We start from the raw sequence: 19,470 nt of genomic DNA on the forward strand, positions 1-19,470 counted from the left end.
CATATACATATATATACACATATATATATACACACATATATATATACACATATACATATATATATATATATATATATACATACATATATATATCCTGTGTTCCTTTGCTTTGATCAAATATATATATTGACCTCAAATTTCAGACAGCATATTTAGGATTGGACTGAATTAGCTGAACCCAGCAGGTGAAGAACTGAAGCAGAACCTGTACACTCTCTGGACTAAAACCTTTTTGGATTAATTCCAGGTCCAGTAAAACAAGATTTCTTTAAGATTTAAATATCTTCAAACAAATAAAACCTCACCTGAGTAAAGTTTACTGATGTACACTATCACCATTCAGACATGAGGTAATTCTAACTGCTTTACATAAACACACATCACACATAACAAAATCTGTGTTGTCAATTCACTGTGTGAATCCAGCTATTTATCTGTCTTCTGCAATTTGTTTTAAACTGTAAATCCCTTTTTAATTTGAACTATTTAATGATGGATTAATATTTACATTTATAATCCCTCATTTTATAGCACATTAAAAAAATCAAAAAATGACTGTGAAAACTTTGTAACTTAATCTATTTATCAATAGATTAATAAGTGTATGTATTAATGCTGATATCTTTTCTACAATTAGTTAAATGCTTGATTACAATTTTCCGTGACACTTGTGGTCTGTCTGTGAGAGAGAGGGAGACACTTATTAAAAACAAAGATGGGAACATTAATATTTGAGAGGAGTTTCTGCCTTGACGAATGAAAGAATGTTTGTGAGTTTGCTTAATTCAAGAAAATATCTCCTGCTCGTATTAAAAACACCAAAACTCTTATTGCCAAAATGTTACATTGTGAGCGACAGAAGTTGCTGAATGAGATTGAGTTACGAAAACTGGACCCGTTTGCTTTCCTCTGGACATTTAGGCTGAAACTGAACATGGGAGCTTCTGATGGTCGGTGGCGCTCTTGTGTTTGAGAGTGTGAGTCTGTTTGAGCAGCACAACATTTCCTACTGATCTGATAGAAAACATTTGACAACACCAGGCTTGTAAAATCAGTTTGACTCATTTATTGCTTCATCACAGACAGACAGAAACCAAAGCAGTCTGTGTTGTTGAGGATGTTCAGGAGTCTGACAGCCTGAGGACAGAAGCTACGTCAGCGGTTCCTTCTGGTTTTGTAAGTCTGTTCAGTATTCTTTGTGCTCTGAGCAGACACCTCACCTCTCCTCTGTCACTGATGCTCTGTGGATGGATGGATCACCCGCTGCAGAGCCTTCCTGTCCTGGGCCGAGCACCAACCACATGTCAGTCCACAAAACTTGATGACAGGAAATCAGGATTCAGTTCAGGAAACCGTCGTCCAGCTCGTCCTCAGCAGCCTGTTCCACACTCTGCCCACACTTTCAGCTCCTGGCTGCTCTGGTTCTGGAGAAATGAACAGTGACCATCAGTTCTCTGCAGATATATCAGCCATGTTTGATCCCCCTCGTAAAGTCCAGGTGAAAGATACTCACACTTTCCCTTCAGGCTCCTTTGGCAGCTCGTCTCCATTGTTTGGCTCGTCTTGTTCATCTTGGCAATTCGTCCTTTCAACCGTCCGTCACCTGCAAGATGAAAAAGAAGAGCAGTGGTAGTTTCATGTCTCCTTGTGCAGGTTTTGTGGGGGTTGGTGGGAGTTTTGTATGTTTTTGTGGAGGTTTTGAGTGTTTTTGTGGAAGTTTAGTGTATATTTGTGGCGGTTTTGTGTGTATGTGTGGAGGTTTTGAGTGTTATTGTGGAGGTTTTGTGTGTTATTGTGGAGGTTTTGTGTGTTATTGTGGAAGTTTTGTGAGTATTTGTGGAAGTTTAGTGTATATTTGTGGAGGTTTTGAGTGTTTTTGTGGAGGTTTTGTGTGTATTTGTGGAGGTTTTGAGTGTTATTGTGGAAGTTTAGTGTATATTTGTGGCGGTTTTGTGTGTATTTGTGGAGGTTTTGTGTGTTATTGTGGAGGTTTTGTGGAGTATTTGTGTTTATTTGTGGAGGTTTTGTGTTTATTTGTGAAGTTTGAGTGTTTTTGTGGAGGTTTTGTGTGTATTTGTGGAGGTTTTGTGTGTTATTGTGGAGGTTTTGTGGAGTATTTGTGTTTATTTGTGGAGGTTTTGTGTTTATTTGTGAAGTTTGAGTGTTTTTGTGGAGGTTTTGTGTGTATTTGTGGAGGTTTTGAGTGTTATTGTGGAAGTTTTGTGAGTATTTGTGGAAGTTTAGTGTATATTTGTGGAGGTTTTGAGTGTTATTGTGGAGGTTTTGTGTGTATTTCAGGAGGTTTTGAGTGTTATTGTGGAGTATTTGTGGAGGTTTCGAGTGTTATTGTGGAGGTTTAGAGGTTTATTTGTGGAGGTTTTGAGTATTTTTGTGGAGGTTTTGAGTGTTATTGTGGAGGTTTTGTGTTTATTTATCGAGGACTGAGTGTATCTATAAGCATTTACACTGAGAGCCACAACATTAGAACCCGTGACAGGTGAAATAAATAACATTGATGATTGTGTTCCAATGCCATGTTCGGCTGTGAAACCATGAGTCCTAGCATTCATGTGGATGTCTCTTTGACAAACACCAGTCACCCAAACACAGCTGCAGACCGAGTACACCCCCTCATGGCAGCAGCACTCCTTGATGGCAGTGCCCCCCCAGCAGGACAACACGCCTGCAACGCTGCAAAAACTGCTCAGGAACGACCCGAGGAACGTGGGAAAGAGCTCAAGGTGTCAACCTGGCCTCCAGATCCCCCAGATCTCAATCCAGCTGAGCTTCTACTGGATGCAGTCAGAGCCAAGAACGATCCACGGGGGCCCCAACATGGATGGGAGTTGGTTCTGGTGCATCCAATAGATGCTCAACTGGATTGGGATCTGGAGAATGAGGAGGCCAGTTTGACACCTTGGGTTCTTTGCCATGAGGGGGTGTAGTTGGTCTGAACGGTGTTTGGGTGGGTGGTGTTTGTCAAAGAGGCTCCACAGAAATGACAGAAGTCAAAGATTCCCAGCAGAACATTTGATTGTAACAAGATGATCAACGCTCACTTCACTTGTCAGTTGTTTTAATATTGTGGTTGAACAGTGAAGATATACATGTTAAATACTTTTAATATTTTGCAAAAATTGAGTTATATTATATTTTTATACTATATTATTCATACTTTCACTGCACTTTGTCTGACAGCTTTAGTTACTTGTTACTTTGCAGATTCATATAATTAATAAATTAAATATTCGCTGATCAAACATGATGTATTATTATAGATTAAGCTACACAGCATTAAAAGCAGAAAGTTGAGACCTTTGAGAGGAAATGTGGGAAAAGCCAGTGTGCTGCATTATGGAGGACAATTATTAATCAATCGATTAATTTACGTGATGTTATACTCATAAAGCAGTTCTGTAGAAAGACAGCTGATTTTTAAGTCTCATTCTCAGGTCGTCAAATAACGCACTTTGTGGGCTATTAACAGGACTCAGAGAGTTGAGTTGTTAACAGTGAGAAGACTTGTATTTTCATATACGTTTTATTACAAGATATATTTTTATATATACTTTTTTGTGTTTATCCAGTAGCTGTAAAAACACTCCTTGAATACTGTGGGTTTTGGGGCGGGGCCTACATCTGCTCTGGTTGGTCGGTTCACACGAGCCTGATAACCACTTTGCCTACCAGACTACTTAGAACTGGATTGCTGTTACTGAACTGTTGTGCCTAGAACTCTATGGTGGTGAACTGGTTGTCGTAGCTTTCTGCGCTCAACATTGTTTTTATTTAACACTGTTAGCCTGAAAAGCTTTATACCGCGATGTTTCTCCAGCAAAACAACAACTTCCAAGGCTTCATCAAGCTTATCAAGCACTCACTGAATGCACATTTGCCTGCTCCAGTGGAGATGTACCTGAACTGAAAACAAACCTTCAATACACTCAGAAGGACGCAGACAAACTAACAACCGCTCAAGCTGTTTGTAGCTATCAGTTCGCTGCACTTCTACCATGAACATGACCACAACAACTGCTTCCAACCAAAAAACGTCACCACAACACAATCAGATATTATTAGTGGTCTGCTGGGCATTAAGGCTGAGGGCCCTGTAACAGCTTTGTAATGATCTCTGCATGGTGTTATCAAGCAGGATGCTGTTGCAAACAGTTGCAAGGAAAATGAATTCCTGCAATTGTTTTCATTTTGTTTTATCACAGAGTTCAACATTATCTTCAAGCAAATGCATCGCGCCCATACACACTGAGCTCGCGAGTGAAATCGGCATGGACAGATGAGGGCAGAGACCGGAGCCGCTTCAGTGGCGTCAGGCGAGCTTTTACCGTGGCCCTGAGCATGTCCCTAGCCAGGCCGAGGCCCAACTATACACGTACACATTGTGTACGATTCTACCATACCATAGGTGTGTAACAACAGGGGCCTGTAAGTTGGCGGGATGGCACAAGGGCTCGTAGGATACACTACTACCAATACCAGCAGCTGATCAAAGGCCTGACTACTGCCATTCATAGAAAACACTGCTATCAGCTCCGATGGACAGCACTCGGGCATTTGCCATTGAAGATAGCTGAAGTCCGGTCCAGTTAACCTATAACTTACAATGATAACACCAGGTTTGCCTGGCAGACCACTAACAACTGGATTACTGTTACTGAACTTTTGTCCCTAGAAAGTCTCTTTACAACGAGGCCTCCAAAACAACACTTCTCCGCTCAGTTCTGATGTTGTTGTAGCTCTCACTTCACTGCACTTCTACCACAAATAAGAATGCCAATGTTAACACCAAGCTCTGCTAAACATAGTTTATACACTCAAAGGACGCAGACAAACTAACAACTGTTCAAGCAAAACCTTACACAGGCTGACAGAATTTAACATGTCTCCGGTCATTCTGCTGGTGTTTGTAGCTCAGTTTGCTGCACCTCTACCATGAATGAGACCACAAGAACCGCTTCTTAAGCAAAAACTTAACCACTGCACAGTTACACGTCAGAAACCGAATACGATCCTTATTAGTAGCCTGCTGGTCGAATAGGCCGAGACTTATGTTAATGTTGAACCTACATAAATGAAGCTGTCCATTTAAAATGTGTAAGTCTTAGCTCAAAACCCACAGGGTTCAAAGGAAGAGAAAGTCATTTAAACAGGTTTTGTTTTACTGAAAGGAAATATTAACAAGCCTGGTTACAGTGCCTGAACGCATTTATTTGATCTAATTCATAAAGTATTTAACATGTGTATACACTGAGAGCGACAACAATAGAACCAGTGACAGGTGAAATAAATAACATGGATCATTGTGTTCCAATGCCATGTTCGGCTGTGAAACCATGAGTTCTAGCATTCATGTGGATGTCTCTTTGACAAACACCAGTCACCCAAACACAGCTGCAGACCGAGTACACCCCCTCATGGCAGCAGCACTCCTTGATGGCAGTGCCCCCCCAGCAGGACAACGCGCCTGCAACGCTGCAAAAACTGCTCAGGAACGACCCGAGGAACGTGGGAAAGAGCTCAAGGTGTCAACCCGGCCTCCAGATTCCCCAGATCTCAATCCAACTGAGCTTCCACTGGATGCAGTCAGAACCAAGAACGATCCACGGGGGCCCCAACATGGATGGGAGTTGGTTCTGGTGCATCCAATAGATGCTCAGCTGGATTGGGATCTGGAGAATGAGGAGGCCAGTTTGACACCTTGGGTTCTTTGCCATGATGAGGTGTAGTTGGTCTGAACGGTGTTTGGGTGGGTGGTGTTTGTCAAAGAGGATCCACAGAAATGACAGAACTCAAAGTTTCCCAGCAGAACATTTGATTGTAACAAGATGATCAATGCTCACTTCACTTGTCAGTTGTTTTAATATTGTGGCTGAACAGTGTAGGTATACATGTTAAATAAAATATGATTATATCATTTATATTAAATATAAATGAGATCAAATAAATGCAGGCGTTCTAAACAGACAGACTGTTTATATTTCCTCTCAGTAAACAAAAAACATTTAAAATACTACTAAATTTAAAGAGCCGTGTCCTAACAGAGACAATGTCGTGGCTTCTGCCAACACAAACTGTCGGTATTCAAAGACCTGTGAATGAGACTCGACTACCCTCTAGAATCATTTACTGATCCTAAAGTATTAATGAACAGCAACTGACACATCTCACACTTTCTGCCTTTAATTTTTGCACCTACATTGCACTGACCTTGTTGGACCAGGTGTCTCTCCTCTCCGGGTCTGATCACCATACAGGTCAGAACTGTTCCACCTGAAGCTGAAGACACGTCCCACTGTTCACCTGGAGAGAGGAGGAAGTACTTTAATATAACATGATGACCACATGCATGTGTGTGTGTGTGTGTGTGTGTATATCTATTCTGATTGTAACACGAGAAATGAAGATGTAATCAGATTACAGACACATCCAGCAAAAAGGGGATTTCTTACAGGATTATAATTTTATAAAACAGAATGATATAACCATCTGTAACCATGTGAATGACATCACTTCAGGAGTCTCACATCACTCTGCACTGTATCCACAATAATGTGATTTAATAAATGTGTTTTTTAAAGGTAAACCAAAAGTAAACTAAAAGTATTAAATCCTGAGGACATTTAGTGCTTTAGATAGATAGATAGATAGATATACTTTATTGATCCCAAGCTGGGAACATGATGGTGTTGCAGCAGCATTGCACAGAGACAATAACAACACAATGAAATAAGAGGACACACAAGTAATGTGATTTTAAAGTCTATCTTTTGACACACATGGAATCAGTGCAGTGATTTAAGTAACACATTAACCAGAACTGAGACAAACACTGAAAACATTCTGTGCAGCTACAATGAGGCTGCATATTGTGTGTTAAACTACTTTCGCTGCTGAGAATGACCTCCTAGATGCTGACATACTAACATACTGAGACATTATTACACAACACAACACAACACAACACATGGAGCCTGTTAGCTAACTGTGCTGTACTCAGATATTCAGCTGTAACGTTAGTGAGGCTACTATTAACAAGCTAACATTACACGGCATGAAAATGGCGTCGAGCTAACACTCTCCAACAAGACACACGTTAGTTAACATGCAAACCTGTCCGTAAAAACACGACGATTAAATGACTCAGGTGTCTTTATAAACTCCTTATAGTGTCAGTACTCGGTTCATTACCCGTTAATAAAAGGCAGCTGAGCCGCTGCTAACGTGTTTCCCAAACCGTGCAGTGCATCTGCAACAACTTTAAAGTCAGCTAGCTAACATAGCATAACATAACCACTCACTTAAACTGACCAGCTAACCAGCTTTCATGCCGTTCAAAATAATAAATTAATTTTACTACATGCCGACTTTACCGAAACTAACAACTTGTTTTGAGAAAGTGACCTACATTTAATTAGCTGTGCATTATTCATGTAACAAACACGGCAGAGAAAAAAACGGCCAAAATCACAATGGAGTTTGGTGCACCGAGCAAAACATAACGTCCATCGCGGATTTAATTGGGTCAATTAGGATTATGTTCAAGCCGAATTTACCTCAACACTTAACAGTTAAATGAGAAGTCTTCAACTTCTGTTCAGAGTTATTTCAGAAACATTTGAGGCAAAAACAAATCTCACCGCCATGACAGGGAGGCTAGCTCCCTGTTAACCCGCACATTAGACAAGATGGAGGTCATTACTATGTGGAGCTGCTGATACATGAAGGAAAATCACCTGGGTTTACCTGAGATCTGTAGGTAAAAACTGATCTGCACACCTCCCACACAGACATGAATACACCTGTACTGAGCAGGTAACTGGACACATCAAGCAGAATCATACAGAACAGTTTACTCACCGCGTTCCTGTCCTCAGAGAAGAGCAGCTCCAAACAGAGTGACGATCAGTCAGCCATTATTATAACGTCTACAGTTTTGGAGGGAAATGCGCTGAATTCACGCGGGAAACGAGCGAGACCGCCCCTTTTGGCATGCACCACCTGGATTCGTCAGAAGACCTGTGGGCGGGACTCATTAACAATCAATATGGTTTAGATAGATATAAGGAAGGATTAAATGGATGTCCACAGCTATTTAGCTCAGTGGGTAAAGCAGGTGTCTTGCACGGAAACATTATACTTCCACCAGGGGTTCGAGTCCAGGTGAGGAACATAAGTTGTTTTCTTCTTATTGATATTTCATTTCTCTGGTCTTTATTTGTGGTTATTCCAATACAAACGGAATGTAGTCAAGTTACATCACTTTAATATTGTAATAGGGTGAATTCAGGTAATTTGGACACTTCAGCTCAAGTGTTATTGATTCCTGTTCTGTACTTTTATCATAAAATTAATTACATTAAATGTGAATGAGGACTTCATGGGAGTGATGTCACAGAAAGGGGCGGGGTACTTGTACATATTATGGCAGGTAATCATAATGAAACCTTTCTGAGAGCTGCTGGTAGTGACTGTGGGTCAGACTGCAGTCTCACAATCAGACCCATGAAACATAGACTTTTACATTAATTATTCCCGGTAATAAACTGAAGGTATCATGAAGGTGTCCTTCCGGATTTCAAAGTAAAGGACGACGTGGGAATAAAAAAAATAAAATAAATGTTTTCATAAGTATTCCAAGATTCATATACTGCTGAACTTAGTACTTCCTCGACTTCTTGCATGAATTATATGAAGTACTTTTACTTTGTAGTTTTCGAGTGATACTTTGTCAGAGTCCTTACCAGAGAACAATAATCTGTGTCTCTCTTTTCTTTCCGGTGTTTGTGACTTGTGATCTGGTGGGAATTTTTTTTTTCCAACTTCCCTTTTTCCATCAGTGACAATCTGTGATAAAACATAAAAATATTTCATTCTTCAGCGACCCACGCAGACAGATAGAGATGACGCTTTTATTCTGAAGAAAACGAACCGGAAGTGATCTCTTAACTTCCGCTTGTGGCTCACAGTGCTCCTGCTGCTGTGTCCATGCTAGTAACGTAGCTAACTCATTTTTTGTTTCCGATGGCGAACAGAACCGTTAAAGATGCAAACAGTATACACGGGACCAACCCGCAGTACCTGGTGGAGAAAATCACCCGGACTCGAATCTACGAGTCTAAATACTGGAAGGAGGAGTGCTTCGGTCTGACCGGTCAGTAGCATGTTAGCTAGGTGCTAACATTAGCTTCCTGTCGGCTAATGCTAATAAACGCCTCTCGCTTCTCGAATAGAAGCAAAATCACCGAATACCTGAGTTAAACTAATCTGTTTCTAACATGTATGGAATCATATATGTTGCTTTAGTTCATTTTGACGGTGCCACATATTTATTACATGACAAGTAAAGCAGATAATGTTATACAGGCCAAAGTTAGCCAGCTATCAAAACTATTTGTTTTGCTAATCAAAAGCTAAAAACCGTCAAAAGAATTACCTTTGCAACAGAGTGAGACAATTAAGGGCTGAAGATTACGATTATTTCATCGTAGTTTTTCCGATTAGTTAACTGAGAATAATTAGTAAATAAAGTTAATATTAATTTCCCGTTGCATAAAGTGATTTCTCATTATTGTTATTGTTTGATGAACAAAACAGTCTAATCTCTAAAAATATTTTATATTTAACATTAAACTGTGAAACGCAGAAGCTCTTAACATGAGATAAACTGGAACCATCAGAAGCTTCATGATTAGTTTTGTGTTGAGAGATTAATCAGCGGCAAGAAAAATAAAAGCAGACAAAATACTCTTGTTTTTGTCACGTGATTGTAAAAATAAAAATTTCGTCCTCAGTTAATTCTTTCCACACTTGTTTGCAGTGATGATTCTGTGTGCTGCACACGGAGGTGGATTACTGTTTGTTTACCCGAGAAGAAGAAACACTTTGACAGTCATGTCCTCATACTTGTGTCCACTTTTATTCTGGATTAGTTATCCAGTTGCACCGAAGGGAAATATTTACCCTACAGGAAACAACCTTACTTGTGATCCTTCAGTTTTGTGTCCACAGTTTTCTTGGCCCTTTCTGTTCCCTGATGTAAATCCAGTGTGTGCATGTTTTGTCCTCCACAGCTGAGCTGGTTGTGGACAAAGCCATGGAGCTGAAGTATGTTGGTGGAGTTTATGGTGGAAACATCAAGCCCACTCCGTTCCTCTGCCTCACTCTGAAGATGCTGCAGATTCAACCTGAAAAAGACATCATCGTAGAGTTCATCAAAAATGAGGATTTCAAGTGAGTTTCAATCCGTAGAGATTAAAGTGAACTCTGGTGCCGCTCTCTGTTCAACCAAGCAAACAAACACAACATAGGAAAATGTAATACTGTATTATATGTGGTGATTAAAGATCCTCTACAGTGTATTATTACAGAATGATCGTCATTATTACCAGTTACTATGATCTTCAATGAATAGAAACAAAGTGCTTTTTTTATAAAATCACAAACTGCAGTGTCCTGACAGATGCAACACTTGAAATATACTATTTATATTTCTGTTAACACTAGAATTCAACACCATGTAAATAAGCAAGTGTTGATTTTCATACCACAGTGGTATAAAAAGTGTGCACGGACATCAGAAACACTTTATCTACATGCCAAGCTAAGATTAGCTATTGTATTCATGGTGGGCTCATTGTGGATCTTTGATCTATTATCTCTCTGTGTATTTTATCAGATATGTTCGTTTGCTCGGAGCGATGTACATGAGGTTAACTGGTACTGCAGTGGACTGCTACAAATACCTGGAGCCGCTGTACAACGACTACAGAAAAATCAAGAGTCAGAACAGAAATGGAGGTGAGTTCTGAAAGTCACTCCTCTGATGATTAATCAACTCTACCTGGCAACTCAAATGTTATTGAGTTAACTAGTAGATGTTTGTGAACACACCATCTGTTTGAATTGATCCAACCATCGAACTAACCTCAACATCACCAGACTTTATTAACAAAATGTTGTGATTTTAAGAGTTGATGAGTTAAAACAAACTTTCTAACGTAGTGAAACTGTGTGTGTGACAGATTGTAACTGATTAAGTCCTTGTTGTAAATTCAGCATTAAATCTTTCAGCTGAAGTTGTTTGTCTCCTTGTAAAAAGTGTCAGTTTGTGGCAGCATGTCTGTACCAGCCTGTCTGCTTCTGTGTCTAAAGTGCTAAAGTCTTACCTGCCAACATTGATCAGCTGTTTGAACACACTGTTTACACTGATTTCACCATTTACACTCCATTTATGAAAGAAGAAACATGTTATTGATCTAAACATGTCACATGTTACAAAGACACTAAACAGTAACAATACAGGCTCCTTCTTTGTCCCCAGACTCCCTTAACAAATGTGTCAGTTTAGTGAGTTGTTGAGTTGGAGACACTTTATAAACTCTGTGAAACTCTGTCTCTGACTCATTCTGCATTATTTGGACCTTCTTGTAAGTTCAGCAAATGTTCTACATGAACTTGTTTCTGTCTTTGAGTAGAAACATGGAGTCTGTTTGTCTCAGAGATGGGCGGGTTTGTTTGTTGATGAAGGTTCTCAGCCATCCAGGTCATTGTAATCCTAAGTGCTGTATCGCAGGCAACTGGACGTGTTTCAGTTTCTTGAAGACATTTCACGTCTCATCCAAGAGGCTTCTTCAGTTCTTATTAACTGCAGGGGAGCTGCAGGCTTTTAAACTCTGTGTGGGAGTCGTTAGGGCCACTGGTGTGTTTATTTGAGTATAGAATGAGGTCATTTAATGATCACTTGAGACGCATGTTGTGGAGTTCTTCCTTATCCAGTCCAAAAGTTCACGCTTAAGATTTGAATTATGATGTAAGAAGCTTTCAGTCCAGTGATCAGCTGTAATAAACACATTTATGTTTTATACTTCCTCTTCTTCATGATTCATCTGGTTCAGTATTTGAGCCCAAATTGAATTCCCAATTAGAAACTTTAATCTTCATTGAAAATTGCTGTGGATGTACAGTAAGATGGGATCATTCATGTTGCTTTTGCTCTTCTTCATCTCTTTTCTCTCTCGTGTCAGAGTTTGAGTTGATGCACGTGGACGAGTTCATCGACGAGCTTCTTCATTCAGAGAGGATGTGTGACATCATTCTGCCTCGACTTCAGGTACGTTTACATCTTGTCTCCACACACACAACTTGACTCAAGTGTCTACACCACTAACGTGTGTTTGTGTGTGTGTTACAGAAGAGACACGTCCTGGAGGAGGCTGAGATGTTGGACCCACGGATCAGCGCTCTGGAGGAAGACCTGGATGAGGTGGAGAGCAGTGAAGAAGAAGATGAGGAAGAAGAGAAGGTCAAAATCTTTATTTAACCTTGTGAAGCATCATGAGTGAGTGAAGTCAATATTAATCCAGAGAAATGGCGGATGTGGTCACACACACGTCTACTCGTCCGGGTCCTGGTGTCTTTATTTAGTTTAAGTAAAGGAGGTGACACACGTCAGAGGCTGGTTGTCTCACCGGTTGTTGTCGTATACGTTATTGAAATACATAAATGTTTTAAAAATGTCAGACTTGAAGAATCATCATCAGTGTTGTCGTCACAGGTTTTAAAATGTTTTTCTCACCTGCAGCCGGAGAGACTCCAGACCCCTGAGCCACACAGACGCAGTTACCGTGACAACGACAGACCTCGGCGCTCCCCGTCACCTCGTTACAGACGCAGCCGCTCACCCAGACGGTTTGTGCTTTAATTCTCCTTCACTGTACCGAGAGGTTAAGAATGTTTTTTTCTCTGATGTACGAAGACAAAATTGCATAGCTCTCTTTGTGAGACTAAAAATCATCAGTTCAGCTGTAAGTTAAATCCTCTGTGGGTTTATTTGTTTTCCCAGGAGGAGCAGATCTCCGAAGAGGCGAAGGTATGTTTGCTTTTGGTTAAAAGTCATTGAAATGAAATCATCTTCAGGTGTAATATTTGCAGCTCACGCTCACTGATTGTCTTCTGTACTCAGCCCGTCACCCCGGAGAGACCGCCATCGCAGCAAGAGCCCCCGCCGCCATCGCAGCCGGTCCAGAGACAGACGCCACCGTTCCAAATCCCCAGGTAAAGAAACAGAAAGAGTCTGCTCCCAGGTTCATGACTGAAAAGGGTTACTGATACACCCTACGTGTGTGAAGGAGAGGTATCGAAGGTCCTTCCTTCCTGCTGCTGTCAGACTGTACAACCAGCACTATTGCCTATTGACCTCACCCTGTACTCTGCACTGTGCAGTATGTCTGCACTGAGGTCACTTCTGTTTTTGCACACATCTGGTCAATTTCCTTAACATCCATATTTATATTTATATTTATTATCTGTATTTAAAATCTACGTTTAAAAAAACCAAAACAAAACAAAAACCTGCTGTTAATTTTTGCACTATATCATGTAAATATGTATATATGTCTATTTCTTCCCTTTTTAATTTTATTGCTTATTTTTGCTATGGTTACTGTTCTTGTAATATGTTTCAGTTTTTGTAATATTCTGTCGCTGCTGTGACAAACAAATTTCCCCGTCTGCGGGACATTAAAGGTTTTCCGATTCTGATTCTGAATCCTAATAAATTTAATCTGAGCAATCTGACGCTTGACCAGAAGGTGGCAGCACAATAAAAACAGCTTTGAGCAAAAGGTGGAAGAAATACAAATACCAAAGTGTGAAAATACAATACAAGTTAAGTCCTGCACAAATCTTACTTTGGGAAAGGTAGATAGTTCTTTGATTGTGTTAATTTATAAAAAACTGTAGTATAGTTAACAATGACTAAAAGTAACTAGTAACAAACTACAATATTTGCCTATGAGATGATGTGGAGTGGAAGTACAAAGTTACTGAAAGTGGAAATACTAAAGTAAAGTAAGTAAAGTAAGTTTAAATGTAATTTAAAATCGTGGCTGAGAAAGAACTTTTAACGATGATGTGTGAGAGAAATAAACGTCCTCGCTGCGTCTGATGATTTGTTTTGTCCTCATCAGGTCACCACAGAAGCCACAGACATCGCAGCCACTCCAAGTCTCCAGAGAGGTGAGTGAAGCTGCTCACATCAGTATCAGTATTACATCATGTCGCTGTGCACATGTGAGGCTGGCTGTCCTTTTCCTACAAAGGTGTTATTATCATGTAATAACTATTTTTCTGCAAAACTCTTAGTTTCATCCTGATATAAGCAGCTGAACAATGTGTTAAAATACTTTCTCTAACTCTTTGAAATCAGGAGTTTGTGATGAAATAAAAAGCTCCAGAATACGACTGTAAACATTTTGTTGTCTGATCGTTTCATCAGCTGTTTTTGGTACAAACTAAAACATCTGTAAAAACTGCAAGCTGCTCAAGTCCCTTCAGGAACAAGTGGAGTAGCTGAATTAGTTTGTTCTTGTTTTCAAACATGTGCACTGTGAGTCGTCGTCAGTAACGAGATGTGAACCGTGTTGTTTTATCTCCGTTCAACATCACTCTGTCTGTTTCACATCACAGGAGTTCAAAGAAGAGTCACAAGAAGAGTCGACGAGGAAACGAGTGATTTTAACTTTTTTATTTTATTTTTTTACCCTCTGAACTGTCGGAGATCTCACCGCTTCATCTTGAACCAAGTTTAAGGTTTTTTTTTCATGTCATTTTGAAGTATTTTCAGTTTGAGATGTTGGACCACTGACCCGTGTGTTTGTACAATAATCCCTCACTCAGCCTCATTCTGTGGGTCAGATAACTCTGACCCTGATTCTGGATCTGTGTAAATGTAGGAATGTGTTTCTGTGTGTTAAGAACGAGTCTCAGTCAGAGCTGACGTTTGTCAGAGAAATAAAAACCCTGCTTCAGAAGTGTAGTGTTCGTGGAGGTTTGATTCATTCCTGGTGACTGATGCTCCTGATTTTATTTACAGGGAACTTTGTCAAATAAAATTACACATGATGAAATATTCCAGCTGTGTTGTGAAGTTTTCATGCTGCATTTTGTGTTTTGGGTGAAAGGATGCAGTTGTTACAGAAGACCTGAGAGGCTGGTGATCTGTTTTTTAAGTCTGATGTGAATTATGTTCTCTTCTGTGTTTATGACTTGAGACAGATCACTACTATCATCCAATCAGCATGAAGAAACATTGTTTTATAGGGTCATTTATTGATGGTCCACAGGTCTGCCTCCAGCACAGAGAGAGGTTCTGGGAGGCAGCTGTCCGTCCTCCTGCTGCCGACACTGGATAACACAGGGTTCTGCTTTAAACAGCTGGACCGATAGATGTGTCCAACATTATTATTACCGTAATAACCAAAACACATGTTCAGTTGTAACTGCATTTTGTTCTGCCTGTTTCCTCACACACCAAAATACTGCTACTTTTAACATGCAGGTACAACCCTGACGTTACTTATCTTTGGTTGTACAGTTTAATTGTCGGCCTGGTATTCAGAGTTCCTCTGTGTACATTCACACCTGAGAATGTTTTCTGTTTATTGTCCCGCCGACAGTGAAGTGGAAGCTCGCCTTAATTTAAGCTTCAGAAATCACAAAGTGGTGTTTTATCTGAGACGATTGTCTTCATGAACAAAACCTGTAAGAATCTTAAACTTGTGTTTGACAAACAGATTATTTTCTGCAATAATCCACTTCAAAACTCCCATAGGCTTCTTGTGGAGGGAACCAGGATAATGCTAACTGCTATCTCGCTAACGACCATTTTGCTCCATGTATCCCTGCAGTACTTAATTTAGTTTAATTCAAGGTTAAAAGGCTCTCAGAGCTAACGAGCTAGCTTGCTTGGTCTTTAACAGGACCGAGTTTATTCACAAGCTGCGTCTGTACCCTTGACTTCCGTCTCATCGCTGTCGGCTGACCACCTTTTGTGGAGTGCTTCATACTTTGACAGGTGAGTCGAAAGAACTACATTTAGCTTCAATCCATTTCTGACTCTCACGTTCTCCGATCTCCCAAATCTGAGCGCCGTCAAATTGACACAAGCTCTCGCTGAAAAAATGAAGCTGAAAAAATCAGATGAACTTCTTTTATTACAACTTTTATTCCAAGCTTCGATCATACAAACAATGAAAACATTTTGTAGGAAATTAAGTGGGATTACCGTCACAGGATTAATAGCAGGGGGAAGTCCATCTGCTCTGATTGTTCACATTGAATCATCTTTTCCTCAACGGCCACAAATCTTAACAAAATCTGTATGTTATCAAACTTTCTATGTACAGATTTCTTGAGGTGATGCAACACCTACATTTCTGGCTCTGGCAGGTTTTCCAGAAACTCCTCTACTTCTCTCCTCATCTGGTGCCAGTTTCTGTTTCTAATCTGCTCCAGAATTGTGATGCTGTTCTGACGATAGAAGGATTGTATCGGTATCTCTGCTGCCTTCATGTGATACTGTGCAGACCTGCAGCTATCCCTCAGTGCAAAGTGTTTATGGTTCGCATATCTGTTGTAAACCAGCTGTTTGTCTGCAGGATCCAGATCCCTCCAGAGTAGCTCCTGGTAAATCTGCTCAGCTTTATCCAGGCTGTGATTTGACTTTGCGCATATGTTTGCGAGGTCTATTTTCTTCATAATGAAAGACCGAGGGTAAAGAGAAATCACCTCCTCATGCAGACTGATGGCTCTGTCTATCATGCTTTGGTCTCGGCTACCGTCCTCTCCAAAATAAATCTTCACTCTGTAGCAGAGTGCAACACATCTCTTCAGATAACGCACATCTGGATGATGTTTCAGAGCCTCCTCTGCCAAATCAATGGCCTCATCTACAGATACATGGCGAATGTAAATCCATAGTAATGCTTTCAAACCGCTGTAGCTGCTGACTGGATTCCTCAGAATCTTTTCAGTTAACTCTCGAGCTTCATCTTCAACTCTTTCTTTCTCCATGGTTTTAGCATTCTGCTCAAGGTAGTGAACAGCGAGGTACAAGTTCTCTGGATCTTCTTCCTTTGCGATTCTTATTCTCTCCAAGACGTCACCTTCCAGTCTTGTGTTGAAGTTCCCTGCAGCTTTCGCCAACAATAAGACATGGCTGGTTTTCCACTCCACCATGTCCGGCTGCATCCTGATGGCTCTCTGGAAGTAATCTGTAGCCAGCGTTATGTCTGCACCCAACTTCATCAGGGTCCAGGCTTTCTCAGCGTAGATCTCTGGATGGAGCTCGTCCTGGGATGGAGATGGGTATTTATTCATCAGGGCGTCGACCTTTGACAGGTAAGCCTGACTCTCTGCTTGTTCTCCCAGGTGGTGGTGCAGCCAAGCCAGGTTCCCGTAGTTCACCACTAACCAGGGACCCTCATCTGAGTCTGCTCTTCTTGTCTGGCAGAAGGCCTCTGCAGCCTTGTTGAACAAACTCTGGGCATCTTGGGTGAACCCCAGCTTGTATTGAACGTACCCCCGCAGGTTGTAAATGTGACCCAGCCAGCTGTTTCCCTCCTCGGTGCCGATGTCCTCTAGCTGGTACCTGAGACGGGATAGCTTGGACCTGCTGGGCTCCCCCAGATCCCAGGTGAAGTGGCACTGCAGGGCCTCCAGTTTGGACTCCAGTGATGTTTGACTGATGGAGAATAAAAATACAGATCATCAGTCGGCTTCAACAACAGACCTGAAGTGTGCTGTGTGTGGAGAATCTCAGATTATAGATTGATATCTCAACGTGTTCATATGTTACTGTTGGAAAAACCTACTTTGATTAGAAAATGATTGCAGTTCACATATTATGATATTTGGACTGTTATTAACATTGTCTGATGGTCGCGGTCAGGTTTAGGAAAGAACAAAAGCTACTTTGAAGAATATAATCTTTCAGTCTCGTAACATCACGTGACGCAACGTCACATGACATTTAACATCACACCCTGCAATGTAACGTAGCATAATGTCATATAGCATAAAGTGACGTTATGTAGCATGTTACTTTAGCATGTGTTGTGATTTTGATATGAACACTTTTGTGGACGGACAATGAAAATATTATTACAGTTACATGTTAACTATAAACTTAATAGTCAACCAGAGACACTTTATATGTGAAAACAGGAATGATGTCTGCAGAATTATATAACATTGGGTATAAACAATAAAAAAAAACAGATTATTATTAATGTTGTTTTTAAGGGTCACGTTAACTAATTACACAATGAGAACAAAAACAACAGGACCTCAGCACAGAAAAGAAAGAGTCAATAACAAAATGAAAACATCATCATTGATCTATTGGATCCATAATATTAATGTTTTTTGTCTCTGGAACATTAAATACGTCATAATCATACTGACTATTTTCTCCTCCTGTGATATGAAACTCACCTCATCGTTCAGCTGTTTCCTCGACAGAAGCTCTCTGATCAAACTCTCGATGCTGCTTCTGCTTCACAGTTTCAGGGACGTCCAACTTCTGCTTGGCTGTAAAATGATGTGATGTCGTCGAGCTGCAGCTTTAAAGGCTCCAGAGTGGAGCAGATTTCTGCAGGCGGGGCATTAAAAGGTCCAAGGTTCATTTATTTGTCATTTTTACAGCCCAGGACTGCACAAGGAACTGAAACTTATACATGTTTACACATAATCAGACAATATGTGGCCTACAGTTAGAGTACTGTCAGGCAAAAATGTAAACTCAGTCCTCTCCTCCCTCCATGCTGATGAAAGTCAGGTGAAGTGTTGTAGTCCACAGAACAGTTCTGGAGCTTCACAGTAAAACAGAGTTGCAGCATTCTGCTGAACAACTGAAGTAAAACAGAGAAACAACCAAAGAAACATCAGATGTCTCCACGCAGCTCGTCTGTAACGTCTCCTCAGATCAGTTTGTGATCTCAGGCCTTCTGCAGACTGTGATTACAGCAGACGAGCTGTGTGGACACATCTGATGTTTGCTCGGTTGTTTTCTCCACCAGCTACTTCAGTAACTTCCTGCTGTCCATCAGTTTGAACGGAGGAGATAACGACTGAATTAACATTTACAGGATGAATGTTTTCTTTAAATTGAAGTCGTTGCCACGCAGACTGTGATGTTAAAGCAGTTTTCAGTGAGTCCTCCATACTGACTGCAGCAGTTATTCATCTGTCTAATTCCTTTTTATTTGATGATCTATTTGTATGAGGTGTCTGAAGGAGTTTGAATAAAGAAACACAACAAATCCTCAATCCTCACTTGTTCAATCTGAACATGCCTCGACTTTTGTTTCCTATGAATGGAAACTCGGGCCTCGTCTCTGCCACATCACCAGCCAGCTCCTAAAGTTCATCAGGTGGTTTCGCTCAGCTCACCTCATCACATACCAACTCTGGGTGTCACTCCAGATCCAGACACTCCTTCCTGCGGTAGCGTTCTGTAAAAGGCATCATTAAGGGTGAGAACATCCTGCCTGATGTCGACGCCTTCAGCCCTCCTGTTATCTGCCTGCAGTCTGTGTGTACCTTGGATCTTTGGACCTTGAGTTCCCAGCATGCCGCTTGTTTTTACTGTACCTGAGTGAAACTAGAAATAAG

At 40.7% G+C, this 19,470-nt stretch overlaps 2 protein-coding genes and 1 long non-coding RNA gene across 3 annotated transcripts; 1 reads left to right on the plus strand and 2 right to left on the minus strand.

Moving 5' to 3' along the window:
• Positions 1-955: 955 nt before the first annotated feature.
• LOC115590895 (uncharacterized) lies at positions 956-6,287 on the minus strand. Its single transcript, XR_003985850.1, has 3 exons — positions 6,226-6,287; positions 1,514-1,603; positions 956-1,424 (listed from the first exon to the last, which is right to left on the minus strand). It is a non-coding gene; the product is annotated as an uncharacterized LOC115590895 (long non-coding RNA).
• Positions 6,288-8,940: 2,653 nt separating this feature from the next.
• On the plus strand, positions 8,941-14,828 carry prpf38a (pre-mRNA processing factor 38A). Its single transcript, XM_030432225.1, has 10 exons — positions 8,941-9,169; positions 10,089-10,248; positions 10,694-10,815; positions 12,042-12,127; positions 12,209-12,319; positions 12,599-12,705; positions 12,860-12,886; positions 12,980-13,071; positions 13,986-14,034; positions 14,485-14,828. Exons 1-10 carry the CDS (start codon positions 9,040-9,042, stop codon positions 14,528-14,530), a joined length of 930 nt encoding a protein of 309 aa, XP_030288085.1. The 5' UTR covers positions 8,941-9,039; the 3' UTR covers positions 14,531-14,828.
• A 1,396-nt stretch (positions 14,829-16,224) lies between these two features.
• Positions 16,225-18,411, minus strand: LOC115591499 (interferon-induced protein with tetratricopeptide repeats 1B-like). The gene is made up of 2 exons (XM_030433558.1): positions 18,292-18,411; positions 16,225-17,539 (listed from the first exon to the last, which is right to left on the minus strand). Exons 1-2 carry the CDS (start codon positions 18,294-18,296, stop codon positions 16,225-16,227), a joined length of 1,320 nt encoding a protein of 439 aa, XP_030289418.1. The 5' UTR covers positions 18,297-18,411.
• Between the last annotated feature and the right edge of the window lie 1,059 nt (positions 18,412-19,470).

Source organism: Sparus aurata, chromosome 11 (genome assembly GCF_900880675.1).
Source record: "Sparus aurata chromosome 11, fSpaAur1.1, whole genome shotgun sequence".
Lineage (NCBI taxonomy): Eukaryota > Metazoa > Chordata > Actinopteri > Spariformes > Sparidae > Sparus > Sparus aurata.